General features: G+C 43.6%; 1 protein-coding gene across 1 annotated transcript in view; it reads left to right on the plus strand.

The window, feature by feature from the left end:
* The window catches only part of HERC2 (HECT and RLD domain containing E3 ubiquitin protein ligase 2), a 259,545-nt gene that overhangs the window by 226,928 nt on the left and 16,216 nt on the right, over positions 1-16,401 (plus strand). The window contains exons 81-85 of the mRNA XM_006861873.1: positions 895-986; positions 1,182-1,321; positions 2,131-2,318; positions 5,125-5,322; positions 16,001-16,084. Of these exons, the coding sequence (XP_006861935.1) occupies positions 895-986; positions 1,182-1,321; positions 2,131-2,318; positions 5,125-5,322; positions 16,001-16,084 (702 nt within the window). The remainder of the gene's footprint in view (positions 1-894; positions 987-1,181; positions 1,322-2,130; positions 2,319-5,124; positions 5,323-16,000; positions 16,085-16,401) is intronic.

Consider the following 16,401-nt stretch of genomic DNA (forward strand, 5'->3'; position numbering starts at 1 on the left):
GCTAAAGTTCAGTTCTTTGGCCATCCTAGCCACATATCAAGAGCTCAGTGGTCACGCGTGTTTCTCAGCAGTATGATCATTTTGTTCCTGCAGAGTGGTTTGGACAGGCACTGCCTGTGGCCAGAGCCTGGTCAGAAAGATGAAAGCCTCGGCTCCGGGTCATGTGCATTGATCTGCGCGCTCTGTGGCTGCTCCCTTAGGAGCTGGCCTCCTTCCTGCCCCTGCCCTTCTGACAGCTGCCGGAAAACCAGGGGCTCAGGGCGGCCTTCTTTGTTCTTACTGCCTCTTGCTTTTTCCATTGCAGATGTGTGGTATTTTAACCATAATTTTACCACTAAGGGTGTCTGCATTTAAAAAGTGGTCTGTTGTGGACCCTGTTACGTGACAGAAGTCTTTATGCAAAGATGCCGTACTTTCACGAGTTAGAGTGGTTGGACTCCGGAAGACATAAACAACATCACTGAGTGCACTTGGGCAGGGTGGGGGTGAGGAAAGTAGTCATTAGCTGTAGTTAACTTGAACTTAAATTTAAACATGAGAAATGAAGTGTGAGATGCATCAGAGGTTGAAGAGCATGTGTTTTGCATCAGGAGACTGGGATCGGGTGGACTGGACCCCATGGGCTGTACTTGAAGGGCCTGTACCCAGGAACTTGGACAGATGGACGTAGAGGATCCGGAGGGCTGGGAAAGGTCAGGAGGGAGGGTGAGGAGAAGCACAGTGGTTCTGGAGAAAGTACCATCAGCCTTTGAGGGAACAGGTAGCAAACCTTCCACTGGGAAATCCATGTGGCATTTCGTGTTACATGTAACAGGTCACATCACATGGCGCATGCTTCTTGGGGGAGGGTCCATACTATCTATTGTAATTGAGGCTGAATCTGTCCTTTTCCAGATTGAGTCTCTCACAGGCCTTGGCGTGGTCAAAGTGGAATGCGGATCCCAGTTCTCTGTTGCACTTACCAAATCGGGAGCGGTTTATACTTGGTATGAAGGATTTTGTTTGTTGAATGCTGCTAGAAGCAGATCGTTCGTTTGAATTTCCCCTAGCCACATTTTAGACGAGTGGGACACAGCTTTTACGGTTTGTGTGATGAAGTGCAGTTAGTGTACTAGGCGGTTGGGCAGGGGAGTGTATGGGGTGAACTTGTACTTCTGAACCCTGCCTTTTCTGTGTGTCAGGGGCAAAGGAGACTACCACAGGCTGGGCCATGGATCCGACGACCATGTTAGAAGACCTCGGCAGGTCCAAGGGCTGCAGGGAAAGAAAGTCATTGCTATTGCCACCGGCTCCCTGCACTGTGTTTGCTGCACAGAGGACGGTAGGTGGGAGTTCAGTGTCGGAGAGTAAGGCGGAAGGTAGTAGAGCACTGCCTGCGGAGTAGTGTGTCGCTTTGAGCAGAGGATGCTTATGAGCTCCTCTGAGAACCATCTGTCATAGGCAATGTCTTCGCCCTCATGATCCTCAGCCCTGTTCTCACATCTGCAAGTGGGTTACATTATGAGACTGCTGAACAGAGTTCATGTAACCTTGCTGACAAGGTGACCCCTGGCTGGTGCCTGGGAACTTGAGTTTTAATAGGATCCCTCTAACTTCCTAACTGATAAAAGTGACTCACGGTGCCAGCACTGTTTGTACAAAAATGCGGTTTATGCTGAGCACCTGGTTTCTTCCTGGGAGTCTTTGTGGCCAGCCCCAATTGAAACAAATCAATCAATCAAAAGTTTGATAAGAGAAGGCATAAACAGTTTGGGATGTGTCCCCACAAAATACCTAACTAATTACATACAGAAAGAAGATGTGGATAGACGCCTGGAAGGGGCTGCCTTTATCATGTGGTCACTGTCAGTAATGGACAAAGGAACTGCATGTCGCCTCCCCTCCCCAGCAGACTCGTGTTGGCCAGTGGAGGCTGTTGAGAATCCCAGGAAGGACATTGTTCCCCTGGATGTTGTAACTCGAGTGTTTCCACATTTTAGGTCACCCACAAAGTTGACATCAGACAATTGATCTTGAGCAGGGAATGATGATAGTTTGTGATGGGAAGGCTTCGGAGGTTGTACACTCATTGATCCTCATGGACTGGACTTTTTCCACTTAAAGTTCATGTTTGATACTTACTTCGTCTAGGTGAAGTTTATACATGGGGCGACAATGATGAGGGACAGCTGGGTGATGGGACCACAAATGCCATTCAGCGGCCACGGTTGGTAGCTGCTCTTCAGGGCAAGAAGGTCAATCGAGTGGCCTGTGGTTCGGCACACACCCTTGCCTGGTCTACCAGCAAGCCAGCCAGTGCTGGGAAGCTCCCTGCACAGGTAGGTTGTGATTCACCTGTTTACATTTAATGCAATTAATAATATGTATGAATTTATTGCTGTTAGTCTTTTGTATTTTCTGTTGAATTGATGATCTCTTTGTTCTGTGCTGAGTTCATTTTGTTAATAGATTTTTTTTTTCTTTTTCATTTTTGTGTAGCACTGTGGGTTAATGCACTGGACTGAAAAGTCAGTTTGAATCACAAAGTCAGTGGTTGAAGCTCACCAGCTGCTCCTTGGAAGCCCTGTACAGGGTCTCTATGGGTTGGACTCAACTCGACACAACTTAACACAACAGCAAATCAAAAACAAAACCCATGGCCACCAGTTGATATGAACTCATAGTGACCTTGTGTAGGACACAGTAGTTCTTGTCTGAGATATAATCTCCATGAGAGCAGACAGCCTAATCTTTCTCTTAAGGAGTGGCCAGTAGGTTTGAACCACTGAAAGTGTGGTTAGCAGCCCAGTGCTTAGTCCACAGTGCCACCAGGAATAAGTTCTTATGATTTTCTTTTGGTTAAAAGGTTTATTAACTTTTTTTGTGGATAACTAAGTTTTATTAACTTTTTTTGTGGATAACTAAGTTTAAAACAGTCTGTTTTATCTGGTTATTGTCCTGACATCTCCATTTAGAAGTTCTCTAATTTTATCACTTAATCTTTTTGCTTTGTAAATTGTAGTTACCGTTTGCCACCTCTGGTTCTCTATTTTCAGTCTTGTCAGGTTATTTTATTTTTTTGTCATGTAATTTCAAGTTGTTGTCTGTTCTGTGCATTTTTTGTCTGGTTTTACAAATTCCCTTAATTTTTGTTTCACTATAAATGTCCTAATTATACCATCTTATTTCAGGGGCAGTTTTGCTGGATATGTAATTCTTAATTCTTGGTTGCTAACTTTTTTTTTTTTTTTAACATTTTGCTTTTCCTGAGCTGCTCTAGAAATTTTTTATCTCTGTTTTTGCAATGTTTGGGTATGGTATATCTTAGTTATTTTCTTTGGTGTTCTGTATTGATTTCATTAAGCTTCTTGAATGGATATCTTTTTGTCTTTCATGATATTGGGCAAGTTTTTTGCTAGAAAGTCTATCTTTGACAAATCTGTGTGTATGTTTTGTTTTGTTTTGTCTCTTCCTGTTTAGGAATTCCAATCACGTAAATTGTTCCTCTTGACACAGTCGCAGAATTCTTAGGCTTTCTTGATGTTTGTCCATGTTTTCCCTTCATTTTTCCTCATAAAAATTGTTTTCTGACTCATTGGTCCATTCTACTGTTTGTTTGGTCGTTTTGTTTGTGTTTTCCGAGATTCTCTTACTGGCTCTTCCTTGGGCAGAATTTTGGTTTCTTGCTTTATTTTTTGATTACTTGATTTGGAAGTTATCAGTTATTTCTGAGATATTTGAGTTGTTATGTTTATTTTTGCTACATCCTGATTTCTTGTTTTGCTAAACCCAGGTGGGTGGGGTAGGCATGCTATTTTGGATGCTAGTTTGGCTCTACTGGACTCCTCCTCTCCTACCTCAGGTGGGTGAAGTAACTGAAGGGGTTGTGGGCCGAGGTCTGTCCTCGCTGGTCGTAAAGAAGAGTTGCAGGCAGGTGAGCAAGCGTTTTCAGATCAGAGGGAGCTCATGCCTCTGATTGTGGCAGGTGCTTGGGGCCTGGTCCACGTGTGTTGTGTGGATGCTGGAGTATCAGTCTTGAGTTAAATGAGAGTGTGAACTGTCAGTGACAGTGGGGCTTGGTCCACTTTGGAGTTGGTACAATGTGTGGCCACTTGCCGGTAGAGTAAAGCAGTGTGACGTAACACGGTGTTGTCCCTAGTCACTGGGTTAGTGGTGGCAGGGGGAACCTCACCCCTAGTCATCAGGAATGTGTGTGGAGAAAGTAGGAAAACAACGTGCTTCTCCATTGGCTTGCTGACGAGGGCCAGCTGGACACAGTTCTGGGCAAGCACAGACAATTATCCAGTTCCTGCCCAGACTCAATCAAGGGAGGATGGGGGCATCCAGATTCCAGCATTTCCAACCACAAGCCCATAGATCTCAACCCACACGCTGGGTGCTTTTTACCATGAGCTGTCTCATCACTTCGGGGCTCCCTCCTTGCCCGGCAGTGCCAGTGTCAGGAGTGATCCGGCACCCCTCACTCCCCTTCTCCCAGCCCAGCTCACATTCTACTTACCTCGTTCCACGTGGTGTCTGTCCACGCTAGGTCTCTGCCGCAGCAGGACTTTGGTGAAGTTGGTTTCTCCTGGCCCATGTGTGTGGCTGTCTGTGTATTGAAATGATAGGATGCAGCATAGGCCCCACTTCATTTCTCTCCTTAGTCGCCGTTCTGTCCTCTCTGCCTTTCCACGTGGCATTTAATGCAATTTTTTGTAGTCTTACTTGATGCTTGGAACTCCTAGATTATCATCTGTATCGCTTGGTATTTTGGGCTTCTGTTGGTTGAGCACAGTATGTCACCAGGATACCCTCTTGTCTCCAACGCTCTGTTCTAAATCTTACAAATTACACAGAACTGTTCTGAAAGTGTGTACGTACTATGCATCTGGTCCTCTCTAATCCACCTTTGTAGGCTAAACATTTTGGCCTTCTCTTTGGCTCTGCATGACTTAGCTTTAAGCAGATAAACTGGCCAGAATATTATTCTAAAAGCAACATTGTGATGTTTTCAGATTAAATCAAATAGAAATTATAGTGCTTTCCTGTTTTGGGGGGTGGGGGTGGGAAGTAAGTGTCCACTTACAAACTGTGGCTTATCTGCGCCTTTGGTACCTAAGTTGAAACGCAGTTTGCATCTTTCAGGTACCCATGGAGTACAACCATTTGCAGGAAATCCCAATAATAGCCCTGAGGAACCGGCTGCTGTTGCTGCACCACATCTCTGAGCTCTTGTGTCCCTGCATCCCCATGTTTGACCTGGATGGCTGTCTGCATGAAACCGGGCTCGGACCTTCCGTTGGCTTCGACACACTACGAGGGATTCTTATATCTCAGGGAAAGGTACTTCCATGGCAGTCTCAGCTATTTTATGATACTTGTATCTTTAGTGCATTGTAATACAACTCAAATACCTAAGCTGGGAATACATAGAATATGAAGAGTTTACTACCCATGGTGCTAGAACCCAGTTCAGGGTGCTTAGGATACTTTGGGAATGGGGACAGGGATGGGGGTTAACAGATAAATTTCTTACCTGTTGGACCTTATATGAAGAAATGGTGTTCTGCTGCAATATCACTTATAATCTTGGTCTCCAAAACTAAGCCTCTTTTCCCACTTTGATTCCCTGCCTGCCTGACCTTGAAGCACAAAGAAAGAAAAACAGATCATTTCTTTCCCCAAGGATGCTCATCAGGGAATGCCAGAAACGACATGTCTCTTAGGGAGACTTCTAGACCAAAATATGTAGAGATTCTTGGTTGCATAGTAGTCTTGTTGGTGATGAATAGGAGGAGAATTCCCAAAGCTCTCAAACGAGTGAGGGTTTCTGAAAGTCACCAGATTTTGACCCATTACGGTTTTTAATATTTAGACCTTTCAAGAAATGAGGTTTTAGAAGTCTCCCATTATTGGAAATTGTCAGGTTTCTGGTAGACAACGTGACAGGGTATTCTAGAAGAAATACAACTTGTGATAAGGTAGGGGAAGTATCTGTACAGGGAAAGAATGAGGAAGTTTGATTTGTTGTTATTGTTAAGTGTTGCTGAGTTGGTTTTGACCCATAGCGACCCTGTATATATAGAGTTTCCAAGGAGTGACTGGTGAGTTTGAACTGCTGATCTTACGATTCAAACTGACCTTGCGGTTGAGTGCTTATCCTACACTGCTACACCAGGACTCCCAAAAAGGAACACTCTCACTGTGGAGGGTCTGTGACTCTGTGGCATTTTCCCATTAAAGGTAGTGTCTAGTTCTCTGTGTGTTCACTGACTGTGGATTGAGTGAAGGTTTACGGGCACGTCATCATTTTCACATTAAACAAGTCCTGTACTTCATGTTGTTTCGATTGCCATCCCCTCGGTGTAGCATCATTTATCCCACCTGCTTCTTCCGCTCCTCCTCCTCTCCCTGCCCTCCTGAATTTTGTCCTCAGGTCAATGCTACCCTTTGATCTCAGATGGTTGGCCATTCCATGGTGTGCGTATCTTGGGGTGTTAACACCCATATATACCTAGCTGGTGCTTGGTTGGAAATTGAGCCACAGAGAGGGTATAGAGAGAGTATATCTAGTTTTAATGAGATCATAAAGTTACAAGATTGCTGTGTGTGTCTTATTTTTTACCTGTGTCACAGGGATGAGTGTATGGTGACAGGTGTTTAATCTAATGATTGGATCCATTTCATGGATTATGGGAGCAGGAAAAAGTATAGGCTGGTAAAATTGACTTAAAAATTTCAGTTGTTTTCTAGTTATGAAAAGTAGCAAAATTGATTATGTTCATTTTCATTTCTTTTATCCCTTCAAGTGGAGGTGACAATGGGCAGTGATGGGGAAAGGCTTTCATTGTGAGGAGAGCAGAAAGGTGGTAGGTGTGGATGTATGGGCAGAAGCTATGTCCACGTTTCTGGTCCTGGGCATGGGAAAGGACTGACCTCTGTTAGAGAATGTAGAATTGGGTTTTGTGGGTGGGAAGAGGGAGGAGGCGTTCCTAGTGACATGTGCTCCTAGCACATCAGAGTGGCATGGTGGCGGGTGGGGGGACACACCTGGTGGGGCAGTGGCTGTCCCTTTGTGAAGGCAGTCAGGAAAGCACCCTCAAGGTGGGCTTGTGAAAGCAGTCTCTGCAAACCTTTCTCCCTGACTGACTGGCCTGTGTGCTGGTGGTTTGCAGTTTCCCGGAAGACAAAGGTTGACAGGTAGAGTTACTTGATTTTTGTGTTTCAGTGAGTTACTTGCTTCTGAAGTTTTACTGTCTACTTTTGTTAGATAATGTGTGCAGGTGTGGGAGGTTATATTTAGAAGAGTATGCTCTATGTTAGACTATGAGGAGGCTTTAAAAAGTTCGTCGGAAAATTCCTTTATGATTGAATTCCATTATTCCACAAGCTTTTTGTAGCCTGCTTGTATTCTGCCTTCTAGATATCTCTGGCTTGATTTTTTTTTTTTCTGTTATATTGATATATAAAAAGAGAACACTGTAATTCTTCTCAAATGTTTGGTTTTCACTGAAATCTTGAGACATGCCCCTACTTGCTGTAGTTTCTGTCCCTGTGGCCCGAGCTGCCCACCTCTTTGCTTCCCTGGAAAGTGTGTGGTTCTGTGAGGTCATCCTCCCACGGATTCCCTCAGCCTTCCCTAGGAGGCCTACAGTCCGAGTGTGCTTCAATCCTAGTACCTAGACAGCCTTAGCTCCGCTGCTTGGGGTCCTCCCTGGGTCTCTCCCAGTTCATGGCTCCAAGTGTCGTACTAGCCACGACCACAGGAGACTAGGGAAGGAGCAAAGGTGAGGGGGCAAGAGGATGGCACATGCAGTTGCAGGCACCCGTCACCCCACAACCAATCGAGAAAACAACAATAAAAGCAAAAAGTGGTGTGCGATGGTCAATCTTAGAATTCTAGACAACAGTGAAAGAGTTGCTACACCCAAGTGACTGCTGGCAGGAGAAAGATAACGTGAAAATGGTGGGTGAACAGTGGCTCTTCACACACCCAGCCCCAGCTCCCTCACCGGCTCAGGACAGCCACCTTGGGGCAGCAGCAGTGACCAGCACACCCACCCAGGCAGGAAGCAGTGTCAGCAGCATGGCGAGCAGCGTGGCCGGCACTTGATGGCAGAAAGTCCATGCTGTAGCAGCACAGTGGGCATAGATCAAAGACTACAGCCTTTGATCTACAGGCCCACGCTCCCAGGCAGAGCGCTCAGATGCTACAGTGGCACAACCAGCACGCCACTCAGGGAGCCTGGAGGTCAAACAATAATAGCTGCAGTAGTGAAGTGATCACAGCAAGTGTGCCACGGCAGGGAATCTATAACCGTTAGTAACTTCCTGTGGTTTGGTACCTTTGAGTCAGTCTTGACTCATAGTGACCCTGTGCATCAGAAACCACACTGCCCGGTCCTGCACTGTGCTCATGATTGTTATGTTTGAACTCAGTGTTGCTGCCACTGTGTTAATCCATGTCTTTGGGACTCTTCCTCTTTTTCTCTGGCCCTCCACTTTTTCAAACATGATATCCTTCTCCAAGGATTGGTTCTTCCTAACAACATGTTAGAGAAGGATGAGACTTTCTGCTCCCGTAAAGTTTTACAGCCTCAGAAACCCTGTGCTGGGTCGTTATGAGTTGGAACCGACGCCACAGCACATAACCACCACCACCAACATGTCCACTTTACAAGAGACGAGAGATGAAATCTTGTCATCCTTCCTTCTGAGAAGCATTTTGACTGTACTTCTCCCAAGACAGATTTGTTTGTTCTTCTGATAGTCCGTGGTACTTTAAATACTCTTTGCCAACACCATAATTCAAATGCATCCATTTTTCTATGGTCTTCCTTATTCACTGTCTAACTTTCACATGCACATGATGCAATTGAAAATCCTTTTTTGACCTGGGTCAGGCACACCTCTGTCTCCGTTTCTGCTGTCACTGCTTTTCTGGTTAGAATCCCACACTCCACTCAGGCTCTTCCCTCTTGATGGTCCTAGGGGCCTCTGTTCCTGAAATGAAAGATTATAACTACACCCCCCCTTTTACTTTCACATCTTCTACATTTACAGTTGTGACAATCACAATCATGATAACAATTACTCACAATTGAATCATAAAATCCTATCCCCATTGTCCCCCACCCGCTTTCACCAGACCCATCTGGACAAGAGGAAGACTATTCGGATTCTACCTTACCCCCCTCATTCTGAAACTAAGCACATTCTTGAAAGTTTGCAAGCCAGTCACTTCATGCCTTTACGCCCCTCAGTTTTGATAGCCACTATCTAAGTTGCTTGTCCCTGTCAACCCATTGTATTGAGAAGGCAAGCTTGATCCTTGATAGGAAGAATCCTTCCGTTTCTGTAGGAATTTTGAGCAACTACATCCATAAGCAAAGGTTAAAGAGGTCTGTTGCAGCAGATTTGTTTAATGCAATTTATCATTTGATTTAATGAGCATTGAGTATGGATCCAAGTAAAGTGAAGTCTTTGACAACTTCAGTCTTTTCTCTGTTTCTCATGTTATTTATTGGTTTGGTTGAGAGAACTTTTGTTTTCTTTCCATTGAGGTGTAATACATACTGAAGGCTATAGTCTTTGAGCTTCATCAGTAAGCATTTTAAGTACTCTTCCTGTTGGCAAGGTTGTCTTATCTGCTTATTGAAGATTGTTAATGAGTCTTCTTCCCGAGCCTTGTGCTACATTTTTCTTCATGTAATCCAGCTTTTCCAATTATTTGCTCAACAGCCCAGATTGAATAAGCATGGTAAAAAGGTACATCCCTGGTACACACCATTCCTGGTTTTAAACCATTCATTATCCCCCTGTCCCATTGGAACAACTGCTTGTTGATATATGTACAGTTTCCTCATGAGCACAATTAAGAGTTTTGGAATTCCCATTCTTTGAAATGCTATGCATAGTTTATTGTGATCCACACAATCAAAAGCCTTTGCATAGTCAGTGGAGCACAAGTAAACAACCTCTCTGGTATTTTTTGGTTTTAGCCAAGCCACAGCAGATGTCAGCAGTGATTTTTCCTAGTTCCACATCCTCTTCTGAATCTGCCTTGATTCCTTATCTGGCAGCTCCCTATCTATATTGCTACAACTGTTTCAAATTATTTTCAGCAAAATTTTACTTGCATGTGATATTAATGATACTGCTCAATGATTTTTACAACTCGTTGGGTCACTGTTCTTTGGAATGGGTGCAGATATAAATCTCTTCTGTCACTTAGTCAGGTATCTGTCTTCCACATGTCTAAGCATAGATGGATGAGTGCCTCCAGCACTGTGTCAGTTTGTTGAAACAATTCCTGGGGCCTTGTTCTTTATCATTCCCTTCAGTGTAGCTAGGACTTCTTCCTTCAGTACTATTGGTTGGTCATAATGATACCTCTAGAAATGGCTGAACATTGACCAATTCTTTTTGGTACAGTGACTTTTTATTCCTTCCAGCTTCTTTTGATTCTTCCTGTATCATTCAATATTTTGTCCATAGAATCTTTTCAATATCACAACTTCAGGCTGGAATTTTTTTCTTCAGTTCTTTCTACTTGGGAGATGATGAGCATGTTCTCAACCCTTTTGGTTTCCTAACTCCAGGTCTATGCGCATTTCAGTAGAATACTTTGTCTTCTTGAGTTGCTCTTCAGCTCTTTAATGTCCTCATCTCTTCCATTCATTTTCATGTCTCTGCATTATGTAGCAAGTTTGAGTCTCTCCGGATATCCATTTTGGTCTTTGCTTTCTTTCCTGTGTTTTTAATGACCTTTTGCTTTCTTCATGTATGATATTCTTGATGTCTTCCAACAACTCTTTTGGTCTCTGTCATTCGTGTCTAATGCATCAAATCTGGTCTTGAGATGGTCTTTAAATTCAGGTGGGATATGTACACGTTATGGGGTCCTGGTGTGGCATTGTGGGTTAATGCGCTGGACTGCAAAGTCAGTTTGAACTGCAAAGTCAGTGTTCAGGCTTACCAGTTGCTCCTCAGAAATCCTATACAGGGTCGCTATGAGTCAGAACTGACTTGACGGCACTTAACAGCAACATACACAAGCCCTGGTTTGGTGCTATAGGTAAGAACTGGACTGCTGACAAGGTTGGTGCTACTTGGAAACTCAATTAGGGGTCACTGAGTCTAAACCAACTCGATGGCACTTGAAAGTACCAACATACCCAAAGTATTATTTTGGATCTTGTGGGCTTATTTTAATTTTCTTCAGCTTCAGCCTGAGCTTGCATATGAGCCATTGGTAATCTCTTTTACACTCGGCCCCTTGCCTTGTTTTGGCTCATGATATTGAGCTTCTCCGGTATCTCTTCCTTCAGATTACTCTTTTTCTTCTTCTGTATTCCATTTGGTGAGGTCCATATATATGTATTGCCGCTGTTTATGTTATTGAAGAAAGATTTTTGTGCTAAAGACATCATTGGTCTTGAAAAATTGTATCATGTAATCTCCAGCATCATTTCTATCACCAAGGCCATTATTTTCCAACTTTCCAGCCTTTCTCTTTGTTTCCAGCTCTCATATTCTAATCACCTGTAATTACCAATGCATGTTGATTACATGTTTGATCAATTTCAGAAAGAAAAAGTTGGTAGACTTTTTCAGTTCTATTATCAACCACTTTAGTGGTTGATACATAAATTTTAATAATAGTGATATTAGTTGGTCTTCCTTATAGATATATGGATATTATCCTATCACAGACAGCATTATACTTCAAGATTGATCTTGAAATGAAATTTTGACAGTGAATGTGATGCCCCACTCTTCTTCAGTTTGTCATTCCTGACATAGTAAACCATATGATTGTCCAATTTGAAATAGTCAGTGCCAGTCATTTCAGCTTTCTAGTTAGTGTCTAGGATATCGATTTTTATGCATTCCATTTCAGTTTTAACAGCTCCCAGGTTTTGTATATTTATACTTTATTTCTGTATTTCAAATGTTACTAGATGCTTGCAGCTGCCTCTTCTCATTTTGAATTGTCCCCATCAGCAAATGAAGGTCCCGAAAGCTTTACTCCATTCACATCATGACAGTCAACTCTAGTTTGGCGGCAGCTCTTCCCCAGTCATAATTTGAGTGGCTTCCTACATAAGGGGCTCATCTTCTGACACTGTATCAAATAAGGTTTTCTTTGGCATGGCTGGCATGGTAGGATAAGCACTGGATCACAAGGTCAGTTTGAACTGCAAGGTGGGCAGTTCAAACTCACCAACCACTCCTTGGAAACCCTATACATGGTTGCTCTGAGTTGGAACAGACTCAATCACACACAACAACAGTCATTCAGAAGTGGTCTGCCTCTTCTTTTTCCTAGGCTTCTTGGTCTGGAAGCTCCGCTGAAATCATGGCTAACCTGCTAATATTTAAAATGCCAGTGCCATAGCTTCTAGCACCACACCAACACAGTATGACAGACTGGCAGACGAGTGGTGGTTCAGTAACTTAATACAGTGATCTTAATGAGGAGTAGAACCTAGAGAATAGTAAGATGCTGACATCCAGCACAACCACTTTATAATAGTTAAGTGTCCAGATTTCAACCAAAAACATCACATGGCATGTGAAGAAATGGCAAGAGGCTCTATGCAAAAGACCCAAATAAAGTCACAGTACTTTCCCTGAGAAAGATAAGAAAAAAATGAATTTACTGAAGACTTTATTTTTTATTTAAATGTTTTATTGTGTTTTTGGTGACAGTTTACACAATAACTTAGGTTCCTATCGAATAATCTGTACACGTATCACTCAGTGACAATGGGTGTGTTTTTCACAATTTGTCAGCATTTTCATTATTTCAGCATTTTCATCATTACTTTACTAAAAGGTAAATGTTGTGTGTGTGTTTGCATATAGATGATTTTTAAAGGCACATGGGAATCACAGGTGATAGTGTTTATTCCACAAGCCAACCAGTTACATAGCTGAAAGGTGACTTGCAGGTGTGATTTCAGTACAGCGCTTAAAGGGATTTCTGGGCAATAGTTTCAGGAGTTCCTCTAGTCTCCACTGGCCTAGTAAACTGTTTATTTGTTTTGCTTTAAGAATTTGTGTTTTAGTCTACTTTTTTCTCTTATCCAATCGTGGACCATCTGTTGTGTTTCTGGTCAGAATGGTTGGTAGTGGTAACCAAGTACCATCTAGTACTTCTTGTCTCAGGACTCCTGTAGACGATTAGTTCTATGAACTAGTTTCTCTTTAGGTCTTCAGTGTTCTCCTTTTCTCCTGCTCCAGATGACCTGAGACCACTAGTTGTATCTCAGAAGGCCACTTGCAAACTGTGGTCACTCAACTGCGAGATAGAATGTAGAGTTTGTCAAGTACGTTACACCACTTGACTGTGTTGTCCCGTGATACTATGCTCCTAAGTCTTCAGATATATGGGGAGTTGGTGGTTCTGTAGGATAAGTTCAAGCTGTTCCATGGGAGAAAGATGTGGCTTTCTGCTCCCACAAAGGTACTGCCTCGGGAACCCAATAAAGGGTCACTGAGAGTCAGAACTGACTTGACAGCTCTTAACAACAATATGCATATGTATGTATATATGCCTGTTCGTGCACCTGTGTATATGTACACATGACCTAACTATACATGTATGTGTACATATCTACCTATGTAACCACACATAAACTTTTTGATTGCTATTGTTGCAAAATGGTTATATTTTTATAACATTTACTGGAAGCATCCCTTATTTGTGTGGATTTCTTAGTATCATCATTTGCCTTGGTCAGATTGTATTGCCTTTCCCCTCACCAAAAATAACAAATGTCTGTTGCCTAGAGAATGAGTCCCCCTCCCATCCCTGGTAACCACTGGTGAATGTTGATTTCTGTATAGAGAGAAAGACTTTAAAGCAGTAATACTAAATATTCTCAAAGAGTTCAAGAAAAACAGAAAGTAACTATAGGAAATCAGAAAAATGATATGAGACTAAAACAGAATTCTTGATAGAGGTAGACATTTTTAAAAGACCCGAACAAATATTGGAGCTGATAAAAAGTAGGGTAACAAAAGTGAAAATTTTATCTAAAGCGTTCAACAACAGATTGGAATTTGTAGACTAATGAATCTGCAAACTTGAAAAATAGGCAGTTGTGATTAGTGAGTCTTGAGAAACACAAATAAAAATGAAGAGATCTGTGGAACACCATCAAACAGAATTATATATACATTATGGGAAGCCCAGAAGGAGAATAAAGAGGTAGAAAGAGTGTTCACAGACTTCCTAAAACTGACAGAAGACATGAACCACACATCCAAGAAACTCAACAAACACTAAGTCATATAAATGCAAAGAGAGCCACACTTGTATACATTGTATAACAAAGCTCTCTCAATCCAAGAAGTAAAAATCATTTTTAAATGAAGCGACTGTTCCCTACAAGGACTCGTTGGTTAGATTGAGATTTCCCCTAAGTAACCTACGAAAAATCCTGAAAGACAAGAATGAGGGCAAAAAACAAAGAAAACGGTTCCTAGACCTGCCCTAAAAGAAAGGTGAAAGGGGATACTTCAAGTGGAAAAGAAAGGATATTAGACAGTGATTCAAAACCATACACACTGAGCGAGGGCAAGAGCTCAAAAGACACTTGGATGTTTATGTTCTGATTATTATAATCCCTGTTATTCTTGCTCGCCAAAATGTTTTTGGCCTTTTCTGTTTCCTGGGGACCTTTCTGGTCAATGACTCCTAGAGATTCATAGGATTCTCCTAGGGTTTCTACCTTCCTCCCCAACCACATTGTTGTTGTTGTTATGTGCCCTGAAGTTGGTTCCAACTCATAGCGACCCTGTACAGTGTTTCTGAGGATGTGTATCTTTACGGGAGCAGAACGCCTCATCTTTCTCCCACGGAGCAGTTTCAAACTGGTGACTTTGCGGTTCACAGCCCGATTTGTAGCCGCTACGCTGCCAGAGCTCCTTCTAACCACATTAGACATATAAAAACACCATAATCTGGAAAACCCCCACCTCTGTGTCCTTCTGAAAAGCTACAAGTCCATGACTCAGCCACTGATCTGCCTCCCTGAGACCTCTCTTATATCCTGATCCTATTTCTCAGGGATTGCACACAGGCAAGGGAGCCCCCATTCGGTGCTTGTGCCCCCGTTCGGTGCTTTGTGTTTGCAGAGCTCTGAGCTGTGGTAAGGACACTGTATGGGCCCCAATCATCCCCTCCCTAGTAATGACAGTAGTCACTATGTTCCAGCTAGAGATCTGGGACTCCTGATTCTACCTCCTTCATGTGTCTCTTTCATCTCTGCCTCCTTTCACTAGGAGAGCACTGATACTCTCCTAGTCAAGGCTACGGTCACCCCTTCAGAACCATGTTCCAGCCCAAGCTGAGCATCCACTCACCATACACCATCGGTCCTGTCTCTCTCTGACTTCGATCCTCTTAGGGAAAAGTCCTGACTCCCCCATGGTTCCTTATGTTCAGGCTGTGCCTGTCCCCCCTCTTCCCCATAGCCTTTTCCTGGGTTTCAGCTCAGGGACTGCATGTCAGTACACACTCTCCACTGAAATCTTGGATCATGCTCTCCCTCCCCTTTTTCTTACCCTGAGCCTGGCCACCCCAGGGTCCCTCGACTGGCTTTCATTGGTCCATCTTATCCCAGACACTCAGTGCTGAGGCATGTTAGCCACGTGTGAGCCTACAGATGGCAGGGAGGGTCATGTCCTAGTTCGTTCTCTGGCCTGGCCTGGCCCAGCTACCCCTGGTGCCCAGCAGTTTCCCATGACTGAGGAGACCCTTGCCTGCCCCCTGCCAGTGCTGGGAACACCTGAGACAGCAATCAAGAAAGGCAACCCCGCCTACCCATCTGGCTGTGTCCCCATTACTGCTGGGCACCTGCCTCTCAGGATTTGACAAAGAGAATTTGTAGATGTTGAATCCAATGTGATTTAGAGAACATGTGATTTTAAATAAAACTGTAGCATTATTTCTCTATGCATTATGCTTTCTGTGTGGGATTCTGAACTCTGTCTGTCTGACATATTTTAGGAGGCAGCTTTCCGAAAAGTCTTGCAAGCAACCATGGTGCGAGATCGTCAGCATGGTCCTGTGGTGGAGCTAAACCGGATCCAGGTAACAAAGGGGTGGGAGTGTCACTGAGACCCACACATAGCAGGTGTGATGCTTCCGTGGACTGAATAGTGTGCTCCAGCAGCAGGGACATACACATAGCGGGTGTGATGCTTCCATGGACTGTGAATAGTGTGCTCCAGCAATAGGGACCCGCACATAGCAGGTGTGATGCTTCTGTGGACTGTGAATCATGTGCTCCAGCAGCAGGGACGTACACATAGGAGGTGTGATGCTTCCGTGGACTGAATAGTGTGCTCCAGCAGCAGGGACCCACACATAGCAGGTGTGATGCTTCCGTGGACTGAATAGTGTGCTCC

Source organism: Chrysochloris asiatica, unplaced genomic scaffold (assembly GCF_000296735.1).
Source record: "Chrysochloris asiatica unplaced genomic scaffold, ChrAsi1.0 scaffold00044, whole genome shotgun sequence".
Classification (NCBI taxonomy): Eukaryota; Metazoa; Chordata; class Mammalia; order Afrosoricida; family Chrysochloridae; genus Chrysochloris; species Chrysochloris asiatica.